The 21169-nt window shown below is 33.1% G+C and overlaps 1 protein-coding gene across 2 annotated transcripts in view; it reads left to right on the top strand.

Annotated features, from left to right (window-relative positions):
• Positions 1 to 21169, top strand: part of LOC117112404 (rho GTPase-activating protein 6-like) — a 67563-nt gene that overhangs the window by 10827 nt on the left and 35567 nt on the right. The window contains exons 1-2 of one of the 2 annotated variants that reach the window (XM_033255480.1): positions 10664 to 10806; positions 12157 to 12310. In XM_033255480.1, coding sequence (XP_033111371.1) covers positions 10753 to 10806; positions 12157 to 12310 — 208 coding nt within the window. In that variant the 5' untranslated portion in view covers positions 10664 to 10752. Of the gene's footprint in view, positions 1 to 10663; positions 10807 to 12156; positions 12311 to 21169 lie in introns of those variants that run through there. The other variant, XM_033255479.1, reaches the window with a different exon arrangement.

Consider the following 21169-nt stretch of genomic DNA (forward strand, 5'->3'; position numbering starts at 1 on the left):
TCAAACTTTAAAGGCTGCATAGTCCTAATAGTTAAATTAAGTGGTAATGACGATAATGGCAGCACATGCATGTAGGCCTAAGTGCCGTTTGCTCTGTCGGAAAGACCTATCTTCGTTAAATAGCAGCCAACCAGCTAAGAAGCTGACGACGAACGAAAAAACATTTATCAACTCCCTGCACACATATCACATGGGAACACAAATGGACGCCAGTATTCGCCAAACATCATTCAATAAACTATAGAGAAAATAGAACATCTACGTAGGCATCAATATATATTATCTGTCTCTTATACACATCTAGATGTGTATAAGAGACAGATCTTAAATTAATGTTGATAACAAAATTATTTTATCTGGTACCAATCTAAGCTCTTCTTTCCTTAGATGTTAGATGTGCTTGCAAAGAGCTGTCTCTTATACACATCTAGATGTGTATAAGAGACAGGGCCTACATAGCCTAGGTACGGTAGGGACACAGCAAGTTTTGAAGTTGTTTAAATCACGATCAAATTCCAAATTTCGCTGAACGCGTTTAACATTTTGCCATTCACGAGCAGTCAGCCATATGAAAAGGGGAGGAGTTAACTTCCAAACGGATTAAACGGCTCGAACGACAAGCTTCCAAACGGCATTTCACAGACGCGTTTGGGAGCTTGTCATATAACAATAGTAAACGTGTTTGACCCGTTTCTGTCGTTGGGGATAATTTGTAGATCGCGCCTAATTCAATTGGTTAAAATATGCTTGGAGGCTGTTGAAAACATACTGGTATATATTATTTCAAAGTAGTAGTACAGTTACCAGTTACAGTACAGTAGTTGACAAGTTGGTGTTTATCTAATCTAGATAATTATCATTATTATTATAATATAGACCTTGAAACACATATGCTATACTTAGATTGATACTAAACCAGTAAGAATATACTAGGAATGCTGTTAGTTACAATCAATTCAAGGGAAAGTATTTCCAGAGATAATTAGCCTGCCAAAAATTGATTATTTTCTGCATAACCTCAAGCGACACTTTATCTTAATACCTATTCCTTTCTGTGTGCCAAATGTCCAATGAGGCTGGAGTTAATCGGTTTCTGGCCACCAAGTGGTTGACCTCATTTTGTGAACTGCCACCCATGTCGTACCTCCTTTTTAACTGATCGTCTCCACGTGTTTAGAAATGTCCTACTGATCCTCTCTTCTTCAGGTGTTTTTATGAAGACATTGATTTCACTGAATTACTGTCACTGAAAATATATGCAAACCACTTTCATCATATTGCAAATTTCTTTTTCTTCTGTTTGATGTATTTATTCATGGATAAATTTTATTTTGTTATATCCTTGTCAAATATAAATTTTAAAATTTTCATGTTCAAAGAAAGCATCAAAGCATTTTCTACATTATTTCTCCCTTCCGTCATTGGATAAAAAAAATCGGCAAACGTGTAACCTCTTTAACGATTACTGGAAAGTATTCCTAGACATTACAGTACACCTCCAAGTAGAAATATATTTAACATATACTATACACTCTTAGACAGTGGTGCATCTAGGAGGCTTATAATGGCAAGGAGGGGGGGGGGCTGATAGCCGTAGCTTGTAAAACATGGTGATATGAAGTGATTTTTATCTTCTTGTGCATGATTTCTTTTGCTTTGAACATTTTCAATGGGGAGGGGGAAACTGTCGGAGGTGCAAGTGTGTATCCAGACCACCAGCACAATATTTTTCTTCATTGTTTTAAGTTTTCATCCTGCTTCACAGCAGATTGCTTTTTCCTAATATTCTTTTTCTCTTTTTTTCTCTACCTTTGCTTGTGCCAATTTTTTTTTTTTTTTCTTGTCATAATGCAATACAAAGATCTTCTTTCCCTGAAGGTGATATATCGTGTACTCGGAAAATTAAAACGGAAATAATATTTCTACTTGAAAGTATTTATTCTTATAAACCAATGACATGTAATAACCTACTGTCATGAAATTTGGATCTGTAGTTTGTAGTCAAGAATTCATGATACATGAACTTGTGAAAATGTTCTTTCTTTTGACTTATATTCTTTAATAACCTATCACTAGTTCATAAAATATGGGTATAGTCACTCTCCATAATATAATACTGCTGAAGTATTATTGGACTGTGTTTATGCTCTATTCCCCAATGTTACAATTTTTGTTTGAGACATTTAACACCAAAGCTCTGTGGACACTATCAAATTAAATTCTTTGGGGGAAAAAACAGTTGTATGCGCATATATAGTCATGGTGTGCCTATATATGGTCATGATATGATGTCATCATGACCATAATTAAGCATGTCACTTGTTTTTGTCAAATAAAATTTGATAGAGTGGACAGGGCCAAAGGGTTGCAGTGCATATGCCTATCTGGCAATTGTGGCTTATATACTGCTTTGGTCTCCTCTTTTGCTACTTATGCAAATAGGTATATTTTGTATTGAATAATTTGTAATAGTTGTACTATATTGAATTAATTTAGTAATGTAGTTAGATTTATATAGCCCTTTATACGGAGAAGGTCACAAAGCGCTTAGGTCTGGACTGGCTCTTACATTAGCTTGCTTTCCCCCTAAGGGCCTCTTCATGTCTGAGATACCCGGTAAACCGGTTCCAACTACTCTCCTCTGTCCACAGATTAAGCATGCCACGGAACTATATAAGCAGTTAAGCAAACAGTCGTGACTCTTAGCTGTTTACTTTCATGTGCGATAGAAATTTGTTAATCATTTTACTTTTTTTTTTACCGAGTTTATTGTAATTCTGTGAATATAGGCCTATGCTTTTGATTGTTATGGTTGTCTTTATAATGGACCGCTTTTAGCTTCTTGAAAGCGTGCGGCTCATGTAAGTAGTTAAGCAAGAGTCATGACTCTTGTATACACTCTCGTGCAATAGAATTTGTTAATGATTTTACTTCACGCATTTAAGATTACGAACATGGTTTTTCTCAAAATTTAAAGTTTCTCATTATTTTGTTATACAGTACATGAATGGTCTTTTTAAAGTTCACAATTACCTATTGTAACAATTCAATACAGGATAAAAGGACATTTTTACCTTGACTTTATATGCTGTAACAATGAAGTAGCACATTCAAAATTTTGAACTACAACAGAAAGAGTTTATTGTATTTCTATGAATAGTGGCCCTATGTTTTTTATTTTTATGGTTTTCTAATATAATGGACCACTTAGCTTTGATAATACTTGCTTCTTAGAAGAATGTGGCTCTGTGTATAAGTTGTTGGGCTTTCAATCGCAAGGTCTGGGGTTCGAGACCGATGCTGGTCATACTGCTTGTGTCCTTGGGCAGGTAATCTGCATTTGCCTATCTCTTCACCCAGGAGTATAAATAGGTACCTGGTTGGAGATGAACGATCCAGAACAAAATTATGATTACACGGATCCTACGAATATCTCTTCCCCCCCCCCCGGGTGCGGAGGAGATTCCACATTGTGTATGATCATGATTCTGTATCCAACGACCAGGAAAAAAAGTGCCTTAAGCAGTTAGTTATATGCGCTATAAAAATATAATATAAATTCCTACAAAACGACATCTTAAATATGTGTTTGTGATACATTTGCTGCATTCCAATTGGTCTGTTGTTAAGTTTTATTTCACATTTCAGAAGGTCCATCTCTATTACATTGTCAGACCTAAGAAAGGAGAAATTATTTTTTTGATCCATTATCTTAATGAGTGGACAGTTGACATCATCAAAAATTCTATAAACTTGACATGCACCTTATTCGATCATTTAGATCAGTTCCGTGTGGAATTGCCAGGATAACATGGTGGTAAGATGCAGCTTTCAAACCAATGCCGAGGAAGTAATCCCAATTCCTTCCATATCTACCCACACACTTCCGTGGTATCATCCAAATTCCCATATTAATAATTGTGTGTCACAATGCCTATTTGCACAACCCTATACTTATGATCTCATAAATTCAATTCAAATTTCTTTTTTTTTTATGGAAGAAATAATAAAATCATAAACAAAACATGGTAGATAATGCCATCTTTGATCACATTTGTTTTATTTTAAGGTCCAATGATATGCCAATAACAAACTTTATAAATGGTAGTTCCCTCATAAGACAAACATACACACAAGATGCTTTAGGGTTTACAAAGTTTAGACCATGTTTAGACTGTCTCATTATATGAAGCTTAAGGAGTGAAGTTGCATTTAGTGGTGAGAAGAAAGCCATCCAACTGTGACAGGAATTGAACCCAGGGCACTAGAATTGCAGAGCTATTCATCTTCAATCTCCACAAGGCCAAGGATGCCACTAGCGAACTTTAATCAATTTTAAGTGGCACTCTTCAACGATATTCAATATCAAATTTAATCATTCAAAAGGTAAAGCAAGGGTAGTCCTGTAATTACAGTATTACTCAACATAGGGGATGAGCTGTTAGCCTATCGTACTAAACCCTGACATTGTGTGGTAGGGTAGCCAGTTCCTTTCCATGCCGCCTTTTTCCTCCCCAGTAGTGTGCCGGGTACCAAACTATACTCCTGGGTAGAGAGATACAAACATAGGTAAAGTGCCTTGTGTAAAAACACAAGTGAAATGCACAGTTAAGGTTCGAACCCCAGCCTCGAGGTTAAGAAACCGAAAACGCAACCGCTGCGACAACCACTCCCAAAAGGGTACATACGACTAAATTAGGTGGAAGTAATTTTTGTAATCTGAATCCAACTTTAAAAGAAGTATTGTTTTCAGGTCAAGATTTACTCTTGTCTGTAATTTTTAAAGTTGATAAACATATTAAACAAACTTTGAAATAAGTAAGAAAATATAAATACAACATTCATCCCCAACTGCCAAATCATTATCAGATCATATCATTTTATTTCTACCATTTCAAATTTTCAAAGACAAAAATTCAAAATGAATAAGCAGTACCTATAGGATAAAAATTGTATGTTTTTTTTAATTATATTTTATTTATTTTCTTTTATTTATTTTTATCAAAATTGTATATTTATCTTATTATATTTTATTTATATTATTTTTATTTTATATTTTATTTGATCTTATCAAAATTGTATATTTTATACATTATATTTTATTTATTTTTATTTTATAATTTTTTTTTTACGTTGACTATAGGAAATATTTTTATTCATCAAAGATGTAAATTGTGCATATCTTCTATTAAACTCTACGTATATTTGATATGAAATTTTTTCATTTAGTATAAAAGGGTACATACGACTAAATAAGGTAGCAAATTACTTAAAATTGAATCACAATTATTTTTGTAATCCGACTCTAACCTTAAAACAAGAATCGTATTGAGGTCAAGATTTCCTCTTACCAGTAAGTGGGTTAAAGCCATTAAAACTCATTACCTGAGCACATCCTCGAGATACCAAGATCTGGTATCGATATTCCCTTAAATCATCTTGCCGGAGTTTCATCTTACCAGTCTTACCAGTCTTTGCATATCTGTGGTGATAGATTAATTGCTTGATTAATTTGTGTGTTTACTACAACTACCCTGGATTATCTAGGTCCAGAAAAATGACATAGTTTTTAAAGATGTACCGTCAATCAAAGCTAAAAATATTGAAAATTCATCACCATATTTGGATTGGATTGAACTGGATTTAATCGGTAAACACTAGGGATTATAAATTTGCATTTACACAAAATTTGAATTTTCGGATCAGAAGGCCTACTGGAACCGATCAGAAAATCTGTGTGTAAGAATAGGGACGCTGGCAAAAGCGCATCAAAAATGTGGCCCAAATTCGGATCGTCTATGAATGGAGCTTAACCCACGAAAGTCTGAAGAAGACTTACTTTCAGTGGTGTCCTTCTGGTGGTAATGGCAGTACACTGGGAGACAATCCCTTATTCTTTTCCGAAGAGTTTATTGCATTATTTTACATGCAAGGTGCTATAATAATGCGCATAAGACCAAGATGCTTTAAACATCCTATCTCAAAGGTGGTAGGCCAACACACTTGTATTTCAGCCCTCCAGCTGAAACACAATTTAAATTGCCTACTTTGTGTATTTAAATTGCTTAATAACTTTATTATTTTGAAAAGTATTAATAATTATATTTAATTTATTGAATTAAATAGGAAATAATACCATGTATTTGTAAAACAATTTAAATAAAATATGTATGCTTTATACAATTCATAGGGGTTTTTTATGCATTGGAAGCTGTAAGATATGCATGCTCGAATAAAAATCAAAGGAACTTCATAGAATAGAAGGCATTTTAATACATAAATGAAATATAGATAGTCTGAACTTTATTGAAAATGAAAATCAACAAGATTTTTCAGTCATAAACCTTTCATCAATTCTAATATTTCATTCATAGATCCTTAACAAAGCGTGACGTGATAAAGGTCTATGACCGAAAGATCGCGTTGATTCTGATTATCCATAAATATATCGCAAATTTCAGACTATCTTTATTTCATTTACTTTAATATCTTTAACTGTGCGTGACCACAACCAATCAGTAATTCACGTAATTTTGTAAGTCACGTTTAATTCCATTATTGTAGAAACAATATTTGACGTCACATATACTGTACCGGGCAAATAATTTCATACGTTCCATGCAAACCATTATATATCTGATGCACTTCATTCAACAGCTGCATTGTAAAATAATATATATGATCCCTAGTTTATAAGGTTTATTTGAACTGGCAATGTAGGATTTTTTCACCACCACTCCACAAGCCATTTTTAATGTTAAAAACTGAGGCATTTAGATATTGAGACTCACTAAATGAGCATGTACACTTACTAGGCCAATCTGTTAAAAAATCTTTAACTGCTGTATCCCTTGAGAGCATTCGGTGTGAGAAATTTCAGTAAAATTCGAGGCACAATATTCCTTGAGTGGTTGTTGATAACATTAGTCTAAAAAAACTTTTAATTGAAATATAATAATTGAATTTTTATCATTTATTTCATGAATTGTTTTTAATGATTTTGACATGCACCGAACTTTTAGTCATTAGTAGAGTCATTATGATGAAGTTTGAAATAGAAATGGAATTAATATGCAATCTACCTTCTTAGGAATTCTATGATTACAATTCAAATAATAATTCAATTTTGATTTCAATTTTAATATTTAAGAATTCAGAATCGGAGAAGTTTTTTTTATTCTGTCTGAATTGTACATTTTGATGTCCATTTGATTGAATTTTTTCTGGCTTTGTATTTTATATTTTAAGATGTACATTTAAATTTTATGTTCTACAAACTTCAAGGTTATTAAAATAAATTTTAAAATGTGAATTTTAACTAGTAATACTGTAGATGATAAATAAATTATTTTGAAGTATATTACAGTGCATTATGATATCTTTGTTATTTTGTATTTGTTGGTATAATGTTACATAAAAAAGAATAGAATACATGAATAGATAGTCTTTTATAATTATTCAATAATATTATCTGATGGGCAGCATAACTTTACATATTTCAGTGATATGTTAGGCATGGGGCATAGTTGGCTCTTTTCAACTAAGCCTACGACATTTTTTAATTTTCAAATTGGAAAGATTTAATCAAAATGTAAAATTTAATTTGGGAATATAATCTGTTTTGTATATTTATGGATAGAAAAATGTGTCATTTTGTATTTGAATTCTTCGATAAATTAAATTTATAACTTACAATACGTTTGTCTCGCCAAGTAATTCAATTCATAAGCAATTTCATCTATCGCCACTTCATCCGGTGAAACCTCGTAACAATTGTGCGTTATTTTTCAAACCAATTCCTCATTAACCCTTAACGATATCAACCTTAATTCCCATGGGTAATTTTCCTCCCCGATTTGGAACAAGTCTTTGGAAATCTCCCTCGTTAACAGTGGGTGTTCTATATACTAGGCTAATCACACAAAATGAATATGAGAAAAGCGATAACGATGCCAGTGAGAAACTGACGTCAAACAGTTGAATCACCTTGAAACAAAACAAAATAGTATCGGATTTGGTGGATGTTAGCTAATAAATGCTTTATCGTGTACGGTATTCCGGTGTCGCATTACCAAAGACTATTTAGGCTGTAAATTAGATTTTGTCTTAATTTGATCAAATTACTATTCATGTTTTGACCATTCATCCAGTGTTAACATCAACGAAGCTACTATTGTTGTTTTTAAGGCAGAAATTCATGATTCTCTTATTTCATCTTACTGATTGGAAGGCCTATGAAATTTATTTTCCTTGGAACAGAATCTTTTCCATGTAAGGCTTACCACTGGAATGCTAACATACTTCCCGGACATAATAGTAATGAATCATTGCACTTTAGCATTATGTGAGATTTGGTTGGAATGCAGTTGCTATTTTCGCTCTCATCCATAAGGTTGTAGGTTCAAATCCCACTATAGGACCAATAGTGTTCTTGGGAAAGAAAACTATGTTTGTCTGTCTCTACACAGGTTTATAAATAGGTGCCTTGGTAAGATACACTGTAGACGTATATTGTAATGTAGGCCTACTTTTTCTACTGAATAATCATGCTGACAAGGAAGACTCCCCAGGGACTGGAAGAAGTTCTTAATTATATGTACTGTAGATCTCTTCTTACAGTAGGCCTATACGTGTAAGCGAGACTTTTTTAATAACTTGTTAGCAAATTTTACTTTTAAAAGATCTTCAGAAAAGGGTGAAAATATAAGAATGAAATTTTTTATTTCTAATCTAAGGCAACACTTTTTTGATTCCTTGTTTCGTGTACTTATTCATTTAAAGATTATCGGCGGAGGGCGGAATAAAAATAAAAGAAACTTTTGATTTTTTTGTGCAATTTTCATTTTTTTTTCGTGGCGGTGGGTGTGCTAATTGGCCAAAAATAAAATTTTTTTTTTATTTGAAATTATCAATATTTGTAGTCGGCAGGTTCGCTTAAAAAAAGGTATAAAAAAAAAACATTTTGCAAAGCAAAAATTGAGGGTGTACTTCAGTTTTTGCTTTTGATATTTCTTGTGGTGATGTTTTGATATAAAATCCTTGATCATGCTAAGAGTTCACTTTCAGTGTTACACTTCAAGATAATAAATATATTTTCTATACTGAGAAAGATAATTTAGATAATAATAATTGATTTTATCAATGTAGACCTTAACCTTGTACTGCAGTATTAAGAACAGGCAGGTTGCATGTATGATGCTAATACATGACCAACTGATGTGTCAATGGCCAATGAGAAGTGATGTTTTATCTTCCTTTGGGGAGGCATCTTAAATAATGGCTATTAAACCTTTTCCAGTGCTGGAGTGAGTAGCATTTTGGGATTAATTGCGTTTAACAGTCCCGTCTACACCCTCAACCTGCAGTCATCAGAGAGAAATAACTAAGATGTGTGTTAACGCCTACGTTCAAATATCAACATTATTGATTGTCCCCAGAAGATAGCGAATTCACCTCTCGGAACTTAGAATAAATTATGTCTTTTAAAAGGAGGCGATATCCTGAAATGTTTCTTGCTACTCATTGCAATATTCAACCTTTCTTTGACAACTTTTACCGAGAGCACTGTATTTATTTCCCAGTATAGTACACAGTAGCAGTTTTATTGTTCCGGAAGTTAAATTCTCAATAAGAACACATCACACCAAAGAACTTTGGTCGGTTGCCGAAAGTTTAAATTAAGTTGGTCATTTTTTACCTTTTACAATGCCCTCTTTGTTGAATATGATAGCTTTAATGGTGACAAGTGGATAAAATGTGCACTTAAAAAATATTGTTACACTGTAGTTGCCTTGATTAGCACAAATACAGACTCCTTATTCATGTGAAAATAATAATTTTAATATTTAGTGAAGTCATTTACTATAGAGCATGCAGTGTATCGATCCATCCTTGTTTTGGTTTAGTACACCACAAGAAAATCTTTGCTCATTCCCAAAGAGTATATGCCTACTGAAATAAGCCATGATGATGTTGGATAGGATCAGCAGTTTAAATGGAGCAATTTCGAGATAGCAGATGCAGGGTTGCTGGGGGAGGGGAACAAGTGATGCAACTACATAGAGGAACAGTCCACTAGAATAAATAAAATTTTCATTTGGACGATTACTTTGTGATTATTTAAATTAGATATTAAAAACACCTAAAAGGCTATATATTCTCCACTTGTGCAATAATACCTAACCCCAATGGGGCTTTGTAGCCTGCAGTAGGCCCCCAGTTTATTTATAACAGTGGAATCACTTGAGTGATTTTTTTTTTTTTTTTTTGCTTCGAACATTTTCAAGGGGGTGGTGGGAGGGCAACGACTAGGGGTGCTTATCCCCTAGACGCCACTGGGTACATGAAATCAGATGTAAAGCATAAAGCTCGGCTTATATCCTAAGAAAGGTAATGATGACTTGTGATTCAATTAGCAATAGGTCTTTGGAGACACAAATTACTATCGCAATTCACTCATCAATATTATTTAGTTGGTAGAATTTACAACTAGACAGGTGTGTATATCTTAACGGCTACTTTATATAGTGATATTTCAAGTATGGTACCGTGTGCATGCTAGAGGATGAGAACGAAGTTGACTCGAAAGGTATTTTGTTGATGGACTCGTGATGCTATGTCAATATAAACAACTGGAGCAGGTTCTGAACCTGTGCTAAGTTGAGTGATGATAATAGATCGTGGAGAATAGAGTCCGGTTTGAGTGTGTTTTTGCTTGATTTCATTGGCTGTCTTTGTTTTCAAACGCCTGAGATGTTGTCGTGTTTGGCATTTGCCCGCTGTTTGCCACGTCAAGTCTGGTTTGAGGTTTGTTTTGTTTACATTGTAGTAGTAGTACTGTCATTAGGTTCATAACAGGACTTGCAAAACCAAATGATCACTTCACCACATTGTTTACCATACAAGCTGCTTCTATGTTGGCATAATCAAAAAATATTTATTGATAGATGTGGATGCTGATGGCAGATAAGATTATATACACATACTTGCAAGAAAACGAGTAATAAACATGTTATCGCTGCGATGATACCCGTAATTATATTGGATTTGCCTCGGGCAATGTCGTTAGAGTTTCATACTCTGAGACTTGCGTAGAACCGCTCCCCAGAAATCATGATATCCGGAAAAATTCAGAGGTTGTTAGCAAACATGTGCAGCTGTTTGTCATGTACACTATTATGATGCATGTTTTCTGAACCGTTTTATCCTCTGACAAGTTTTTTCAGAATTGCTACACAGGAATTCCTTTTCCCTGTGGCATTGATTTTATGTAGGCTTGTAGCATTGACAAGCTAGGATAAGGTCGTTGACATTTTGGTTGGGAGAGTCACTGTGGTTGAGGGATGTGTCATGGGGTGTTATGAGCTTTGCTTGAATTTATTGAGGGTGATAATCATCAGGTTACGATGAGACCACAAAGATTTTAAGTGTTTAATATATGACTTCAGGAAGTACTGTAGCACTTTCTACTTGGTTGGGTGTGATTAAATGTATATATATAAATATATATATATACACGCTTAGAAGTATCCATAGGGGGAAACTAAAACAATAAAGTGGGTTAAAAACAGTACCTTAAGGCAAAAATTGTGTCGCTAAGGGGAAACTAAAGCGACATTAAGGCAAAATCATAGACAAAAGAGCTGTCTCTTATACACATCTTGTTGTCTCAATCGGCCCAACTTTTGCACCTTACTACAACGTATAGGATGTAGCAGTAAACAGTTATATCTCTCTACTTGCCGTTTAAGGGCATTAAAATACTTATCTATCAAAATTACATTATTAATATTATAACTGTCATATATATAGACTATATGAAAATTTCTGTCATTACTGTACAGTGTATGATTAAGGTTATTATTTCAAAATATGATACATAATGTGCATTTAGAAATTTATCTTCACTTATGATTTTGAAGTTTAAGATTGACAGAATATTAAATTTAATGATATCAAAAAGTATCTTCTATGACAAGAGCGCATCATATATCATAACAGACAATACGTTTTTCTATCAAAAATCTATTATAAATCTTTATATTAGACGACTTGCATTCTCATATTACCCGCTTCATCATTAGAACGTACTTCAGTTGTATATTTCAAATTTATTCTCTTGATGGCATGGTCATTTTGTGTATAATTTTTCTCCAGGGAAATAGCCAATGGTCAAGCGTTAATGGCCGAAGTGTACAGCTATCTGCGACACCACTCCAACAAATCTCCGACATTGAGTTTCACCAACTTCAGAAGATTTCACTTCAGAAACTTCAAGCAATAGATATTGGACATGTTGTCATTCCCAAAGGTTTGTGTGAAAATTTATATATATTTTTTTTAAATTAACATAATATAAACTATTATTTTTTTAAATCTATAAAAATTAAATTAAATATAAACTTCAAATATGATAATGAAGCTATGAATATTAATATGTTATGCAAGACTTTCTTTACACCTTGTTTAGCGAACCTGCTGCCGGCCAATAATGATGATTCCAAATAACAACAAATTTTTATTTTTTGGCAATTAACACACCTGCAACCAGGAAAAACAATTTTTCTTTATTTTTATTTTACTCGTCGCTGCCTGAAATCCCCCAAAAAATAAGATATGTATAATTCTTCCTAATTATATAAATTTAAACATTTTACCATCTTATGACTACACTGTCTACATTCAACAAAAAATTGTATTATTATTTTCTTTTCCGTCTGGCTGTTTTTGACAACCACTATTTTCTAAATAAGATAGCAAAGCATTCATTTTCATTTTTTTCCACCTTCCTCTGACAATCTTTGAAAAAAAAAAAGTTTGCGAATTAAGGTATAAGAATAGTCTTGCCTAAGGTACATCAAAATAAAAATGATTTACAAAGTTATAGATATTATACGTAATAGATTTTAAATTATATATCGTTTAGGTGATTTTTAAAAGACTGTAGGGAAAGTTATTAAGTATTGTTTTAATTTCATTTGGAAGGCTGTTCCATGCTTTAGTTGTATGATATGAAAAATGTTTTTTTGCCATGTAGATGATTCTATTTTTGTTCAATCAAGTTGTTATTAGATAACAATAAAAATAATAGAAGATGTTCATTCCATCTGTTAGTAATGTTTATGATGTCATAATTTAAATTAATTTAATTTAGTTTAAATTTAATTTAATATCATCATTTAACTGATCAGCTTTACAATAAGTCACAGATAAAAAAATGAAAAATATAACCAAAAAAAAAACATTACTTCAAAAATCTGGCAGAAAAAATATGACATCATAAACATTACTATAACTATATTTAAATTAAAATTAAACTCAATTGAAATAAATCATAAACATTACAACAAAAATCTTTAAATTTAAATTAAACTAAATTTAATTATGACATCATAAACATTACAGCAAAAATCTTTAAATTTTATGGGAGAAAAATTATGACATCATTGCAAGTTCTCTATTCCCATGTCTCGGAACTCTGTTGTCCATTGGACGATACTTAGAAATATTATGAAAGATAATTAATGAATCATAAGCCTAAAATGCATCAATAAATTCAAATCCAGCAAGAATTTTTTAGTTTTTTTGAGGAGATTTTGTGTGAAATCTACATTAAATCTACAAATTGGAATGAAATTTCCCAGTGGAAATTTTGCAATAAATGTTATGAGATCAGTTTAATGTCATATTATGAGAGGAGTATTATGTTTTTTTTTGTACATGTAATCTACCAAATATTAAAAGAATCCCCAAAGAACACTTTCAATAAATGTTCTGCAACCATTTCAATTTAAATCTTTTTTTTTTTTTTAGAAAAATAAGTTTTTATGACTTGCAATGTGATACAAAAGTTAATTTTCTGAGTACAATGTCATTTAATAAGAAGGGAAGATATTGTAACTATCCCAACAAAACTGTTATATTATATTATATGTATTTGGCAAAAACAAAAAAAAACTGTTCTCCATTTGCTTACGTCAAACTCCAAACATTCTTAGGTTATGTTCTCAAAGGGCAGCTAACGGTTAGCAGGATCCGAATTCTGCTAACCGTTAGCTGCCGTGCGTCCATACGAGAAAATCCCGATCTGGATACCAAGAATATGATGATCGAATCATGGCCAATAAGAAACTGGAAATTGTAAACACGTACATGTGATTGGTTGATGATAGAAACGTGCTCGCTTGCTAACCGATAGCGCTTGCTAACCGCTAACCGTTAGCGGTATCCTGATGCCACTAGCGGTTAGCGCTAACCGATCGGGCGTTCTCACGCAGGTGCTAATGGTTAGCGCTAACAGTTAGCTTCCGATCCGGATACTAGGGCTCTCGTGAGAACTAGGCTAAATTGACAAAGAGTATCCATATGCGAGGACTGGACTTGTCCTTAATGATTCTGGATTAGTGATCACCACAAGATGCATTGTATTATCAAATTGTATTTTGACAAAAGTGTGTGACATAGGCTACCTCAAAACAGTCAACAGGCACATCATGACTACAGTATATATAGGCATACAACAGTTTTTTGTCAATCAAATAAATTTTGATAGTTGAACAGGGCGTTAGGGAAGAAAGGAAACAAAAAATAAATTGGTAGAACTCATCTGCGTATGAAACTTTTTTTTTTGTTTAGCATTTATACATAAGTTCAATTCAAGTTCATTCTATCTGCCTTCCTACTGTATTGTGAAAGTTGTAATGGGTTAAATGTCATTTAACAATAACTTGATAAATATGATAATCAACCCTCCTGAAATAGCTCAGGGTTATTATGTTACACAGAATTATACAATACAAATAGCATTTATAGCCTAGAACCCCATTTATGTAAATCTCCAGTGTAAACAGTACCGTAAATGGGAAGTGATTGTATATAAACAATTTGAGGTGAATCTAAGGTAAAATACCCAAACTTTGTCTTTAATCAGGGGGGGGGGGGGGGGATCCAGAAATGGGGGGGCGGATCCAGAAATGTCCAAGACAACATTACTCTTGGGGGTTTGGGGAAATGTCTCCGCGATTTCTTTGTTTTCTAGATATCCGAAAATAAAGTCTGAGGTGTTTTGGGCGAATCAATTATTTCTTTTCTTTCTTTTTTGTTTTTCTTTTAATTTTCCAAAAGGGGGCCAGGCCCCTCTAATTTATATTTTTACTACTTTAATATCAATATGTGCCACGGAAGTCAGTGCCAATGGGTAATCACCATACACAGCAAAATAAAATTAATTATGCTAAGAAAGCTCATTGATACCAGATCTCCCGAAAGAGATTTCTTTCAACTTAAAACCCCTGCCCACAAGAGGTTCAAGTTTATTCCATTTGCTTTATGATCTTATATAGTATTGCAATGACACAATACAAATTTAATTATTCTGGATATTATGCAATACAACTAACATTTATAGCCGGACCCACATTTACGTAAATTTAAAGAGTAAACAGAGCTCGTAAATGGGAAGTGATTGTGTATACACAATTTAAGGTGAATCCAAGTGCAGATGCCCAAAGTTTGGAAGCTGTAGTCTATGCATGCTATAATGTTAGCCCAAACAAATTTTTAAAAAGTAAATAATTGCCGAGTTACTAGGGCCCATAGGAGTTGGAGCTTTTCCCCAGTTTCTGTAGCGTGAAGCAGACGACAGTGTGAACGCCAGTAAACAAAACTTTTGAATTTAGAATGATAACGATGATGAATTTCATCTTTTGATGATAATATCCTGCCAACAAATAGCTGACCTTTGATTTGTAGAATACCTAGAACTTAAGATTCATCTTTGCCATTCTTAAATTGTAAACAAATACATACCGCAGTTTAATGTGTATTTAACATGCACAAAGCTTAATTCGTTATACGGTAACTTAGGCTTGCTTGCGGCGACGATTTGACGTTGCAAATTTTAGTAGATTTGAGCTTGAAACGATAATTATGACAGCATCTATGTACAGTAAATGTCAATAAGTCAGATAGATTATGAACTTTGATTTAAGTAAATTACAGCTAGATGCATCATATTCCATGACCTAGCACATACTCAGAGACTCTGAAGTTGATTGCATCGTTTCTTCTCATTGTAACGCAGGAAAGATATTTTGGTTTTGTAAAGTGAATGTAAGTTTAAGTGTTATATAACAGCCATGGTGAAACCCAATGTGCAGTTTTTTTTAAATGTGGTTTGTGAATTATGTTTTAATGCTCTAGTATTACTACTACGATTTGCAAGGATTATATAACTGGGAAAAAAAGAAAGAAGAAAATATTCGCACCACTCATTGACGACACTCTGAATTATTCAACATATTATAACTGGTAATTATGTTTTACCACCCTTTAAATTTGCATTGTGCATTAAAGTATGTTGTATGTTGTATAATGTGGAAGTGGTTGGTGCATTGGTTGTGGCTGGGACTCTTAACCTTTAGCTTGGTGGTTTGAAACCCTCACTCTAAAAATTCCATTAATGTCCTTCGGCAAGACACTTTATCTATGTTTGTCTCTCTCTGCCCAAGAGTATAAATTGGTACCGGCGTATGCTGGGAAGGTAAAACAGTCTTGCTGTGTGGGAGGAGTGGTAAACTCTCCTCCCCAACCTCCTCCCCCCTTTCCCACCACCCCTCCACCACAGACTTGCCCAGTCTAGCACAAATGCCAAGGAAAGTGTGAGCCCAGAGCTTCAAGTTTCTAACATTACATTTAATGTATATAAATACATTATCTTTTACCACCATTTCATTATTCAATTTTGCCCTATATAATATATAGTATTATATAATATATCTATGCTTCTAATAATATAATTATATTATAGTAAAATTAGGTGTAGTTATATTAAAGTAGATTTAGGTTTACCATTTTCTGTTTTCCAAAACTGTTTGAAAATGTAAACGTCAATAATGAATTATTAATAATTGTTGAGTCCATATTGATGACATATGAAATTGCAGTTTAATTGACGAATACTTTTGTATATAATCCTAAACTGTCAGATAGCTCATATTAATTAAAAACGTGAGTTTAAAATAACCTGTTAGTAATTGATTGGATAAAGTTGCAATAATTCCTGCAGACTCCTTGTCTATGAACAATTTGTGATTATAAAAAAAACCCCTCAAATTTACATTTTAACAAGCATTATGTGTTTACACATCTGGGATTAGAATGAAATGCACTAAATGAAATAATATAATAATATTCCTTGTTGTGTGACATAGTTTTTTTGCTGTAAACTTTTGCACTTAATGTGGGTCAGTTATCACAATATAATGAAAGGCTGTTTTTGTGACATTAAAATCAAGTTGAAATAGTGTATAAATTTTTACTATTTGTCAATACCTACATAAAATCATAACTCAATGTAATTCAGTTCTCATTTCCCTAGACTCATTCCGACTGACAAGCGCTCAAAATCCCTCAAAATCCGGGATTCTTAGGTGATCAATTAGGATAAACTACTATTGCTGAAGAAATAAATTAAGGCAGAAATGATAAATTATTTGCCAGTACTGTTACCTTTTGACTTTGGAATAATAATTCAGAAAAGAAGAAAAATATACTGTGACCAACATTTGAGTGTTTTTTCATCAGTGAGGCATGTCTCAGATTTGTGTTTTCAATGAACTTAAATCTGTTTCTTGACGACACCACACAACATACCGTATAACACACAGTTTCTTAGATCTTTAAAAAGGACAGCCTCACTTAATTTTTGTATAATCACTAGAACTTAACATGCTTCTTGGCAATGTTGAAATTGTAAACAAATGCCTACCGCTGTTTAATGTGTATCTGAACATACATCAGGCTAGATTTTTCTATAACTCAGGCCTGCTTGCGGCTGTGAATCACCTTGCAAAATGTAGTAGGTTTGAGCTTGAAATGAATAATCATTACAGTTTCCATGTAAAAGTGAGAAAGATTTATGAACTTTGTTTTGACTGTAAATGGTACATTAGTTTCCCTATTAAGGCGACAACTTCAAGACTAAGTTGGTACACACGCATCTTAACTGCCAAGAAAAGCTCCACTAAATATTAACGTTAAATAACAAAAACGGGGAAAGTTGATACTTGGAATTTGAGTATATAAAAGATAACAAATCATCAGCCTGTTTTGAATTGTTGTAGGGCCTTTACAATTATGATTGTGTTTAATGCGGGCATTTGCTGCGGTCGTCGGTCGATGCGATTCTATGGAGAATGCAACGCCATGACGCGTGTGCGACAGATAATTTTCAATGACAATCTGTTGAGACTGCCATCGGTAAACTGCGTCACATCATCGAGCACTCACAGGGAACGGAGTTGGATTACTCGGCCGATGGTCATACGACCGTTTGAATGTAGTGAGTGACTGGCTTAAGTGATATGAGAGCTCAATTTTGTTGTGCATTTCCTTTTGCGACTTTTTCTAAGTTAATTTAAATATAGCAACACATGCCCCATTGCAAAATATACTAATAATAATAATAATAATTATAATAATAATTTTAATAATAATAATAATATAATAACAATAATATTTTATTATTATTAAAATATAATTGTAAAAAGATAAATTGGTGAAATATTTGAATAATATAATCATCTGAAAAGTCTTTGAAGAATTCTATGATTTTTTTTCTGTAAAAAGCAAAAAGCTTTGGGAAAAAAATCCTCTTCAGTTTGAGCCAGAAATGACTAGATGTGAAAATCTACTTTTTTGTGTGTGTGTTTAATGGTAATGGTTATCATTGACTTATCATGTTGACAAAAGAGCTCTATAAAACACTTCCCAGCCCTTAAGCCAGTGGCCATTCAACCTTTCATAGGATACAGTAATCCCCAAAGACAAAACGTTGCACCTCGTGGCGCTCGTGTGAATCGCTACGGTCTGGAGCTTTTAATGGATTGTTTTGTAGGTCGTGCTAAATACCTAGTGATGCTAGCGGAATAGAGTTGAATAACTTTGTGGTTAAAGGTGCTTACCTTCTAATCCCAGGGTCCTGGGTTCAATTCCTGTGACGGCGGGACTTTTTGTCACGAATAAAAGCAATTCCCCTCCCTCAGCCTCATAAAGAGACTTCGCTAATGAAAACATCACATCATTTCATTTAAGAGTGATTCTGTATATCAGCTGACGACCGTCTAGGATATGTTGCAAGAATTACCCTCTATAAATATGGTAAAAAATCAAAACCAAAAATAATCAGGTGAGATTTTTTGTGGAAAAAATCTGTTCTCAGATTCCACAACAGGGTTTTATACAACCAAGGAGATATTAATTTACTACCTCTTTCAGTAGCGGATCTAGGAGTTCGAAATAAAGTGGGGGGGGGGGGGGCCTATAAGGGCAAATTTACAGAACCGGAGGACAGACCACCTCAATCCCACCTGGGGCTGAGGCATGATATCAATAGAACTTTTGGTAGCCACCGATTTGAATGTAATTTTCTTTTTGTTTTTTTATCTCTTGTAGTGAAACCACCACTTTTATTTATCACAAAAAAAAAAACCATCCCATCAAAACAACACAAAATTCAACTCAAATTCAATAAAATGACCAAACATCATCAATAAGTGTATTATTATTTTTTTTTTTTCAACGTTAATACTTTCGCAAGTATTTTCTTTTTTTTATATTTTGAAAAATTTAGGGGAGGGAGCTTCCCCTACCCTTTAAATTTGCCTTGTCCTTGGTTTATATTATTAACTCTTATTAAGAAGACACCTTTGGGGCCAAAAATTCCCCCCCCCCACCAAAGGGGTGTCTCCTTAATATGGGTGTCTATTTAATGGAAGTTTCCCTCAATACTGTTAGTGTGTATCCTTAATAGGATGTGTCTCAAAGGAAAGGTTCTGCTCTTATAGACAGTAATTGACTTTGAAATTGAGAAGGTAGGACAGAAAAGAAAATAGGGGAACTAATATTGTTGTGAATAATTAATTATAATTTCATCTCCATTTTCGCCATTTCCAATCCTCCTAAGTCTAATGTTTTACACTCAAAAAAATCTTTAAATCTCTCTCCTTTTCCGTCCATCCTTCTCTTTAGAAGTATCAATATTGTTGACTCTATATCTTGGTCATTCTCAGCATGATAAAGGGATTAACTTGATCATTAAACGTTGATCAAGGCTAATTATCAAAGACTTTAGGGTGATTATCCTCGGTCAATAGTTAATCCCTTCTGCCCACTCACAGCTCCCTAATCACTAGCAACGACAAATAATACGCAACCGGAATTTAAGACAACATCATAGTACTTCATGTTTTTGTTCTCCATGTCCTATCGTCTGAACAGTTGACTAAACACAAACAAAGTCATTAATACTGAAAGGAAAAATGCATTAACAGAACGTTCACACCTGAAGTAATCACAATAAACAGACCGAGATTTTTTTTATCGTCACCATTCGTTGAAATTAAAATGAACATCATTTGATTGTCAGCAACATCATTAGATTGTACTATCCTTCGGAATATTGAAACTACGTTCATTATTTTAATTTTAAATTAGGATGACCACAGTGGTAGATATTTGGATTACATAACCCCACAAAAGCATGTCAGCAGCATTTTGTAATTGAATTTTTTTTTTTTTTTTGGGTGAGCAGTAGGCCTATGTCTTTAATAAAATATTTATTCCACTACAATATTTTTTATAAAACCTCGTAAAAGTATCTTATTATCGGTACATATATTTTTGTTTCTCTAATAGTAAAAAATGTTATTGTGCTAAATTTTTATTTGTTATATATCGATATTTTTCAAAACGCTACATGTTTGCAACATTGTTTTATTGCTTTTCTTCCTTTTCTGTATTTAATGTACAATTTGTCCACTTGTGTTGTTTACTGATTCCCCCATGCACTGTATTGTAAGAAGTATTGAAAATACTAAAATATCAAATAAAAATTATGTATATTCAAGATTGATAGCACACTGATAAATTACAGGCAACCTAACACACAACGGAAATCTCAGTAGAGCCACTAGATTTACAGTGACAAAATATCATTTGTATCGTGATTTTATACTGGATAATGATAATAAAAATTATAATCAGTAAAACTATTGGTAAACCTTTTTTTTTTAAATACATTAATTTTCTATGTTCAAGTTGGTAATTTTTAGGTTACTTCAAAATGAGCAACTTAATTTCAGAAATGATTTATTTAATTTTTTTTTTTTTT

Source organism: Anneissia japonica, unplaced genomic scaffold (assembly GCF_011630105.1).
Source record: "Anneissia japonica isolate Jap-2015-1 unplaced genomic scaffold, ASM1163010v1 scaffold3735_len701357_cov177, whole genome shotgun sequence".
NCBI classification, from domain to species: domain Eukaryota; kingdom Metazoa; phylum Echinodermata; class Crinoidea; order Comatulida; family Comatulidae; genus Anneissia; species Anneissia japonica.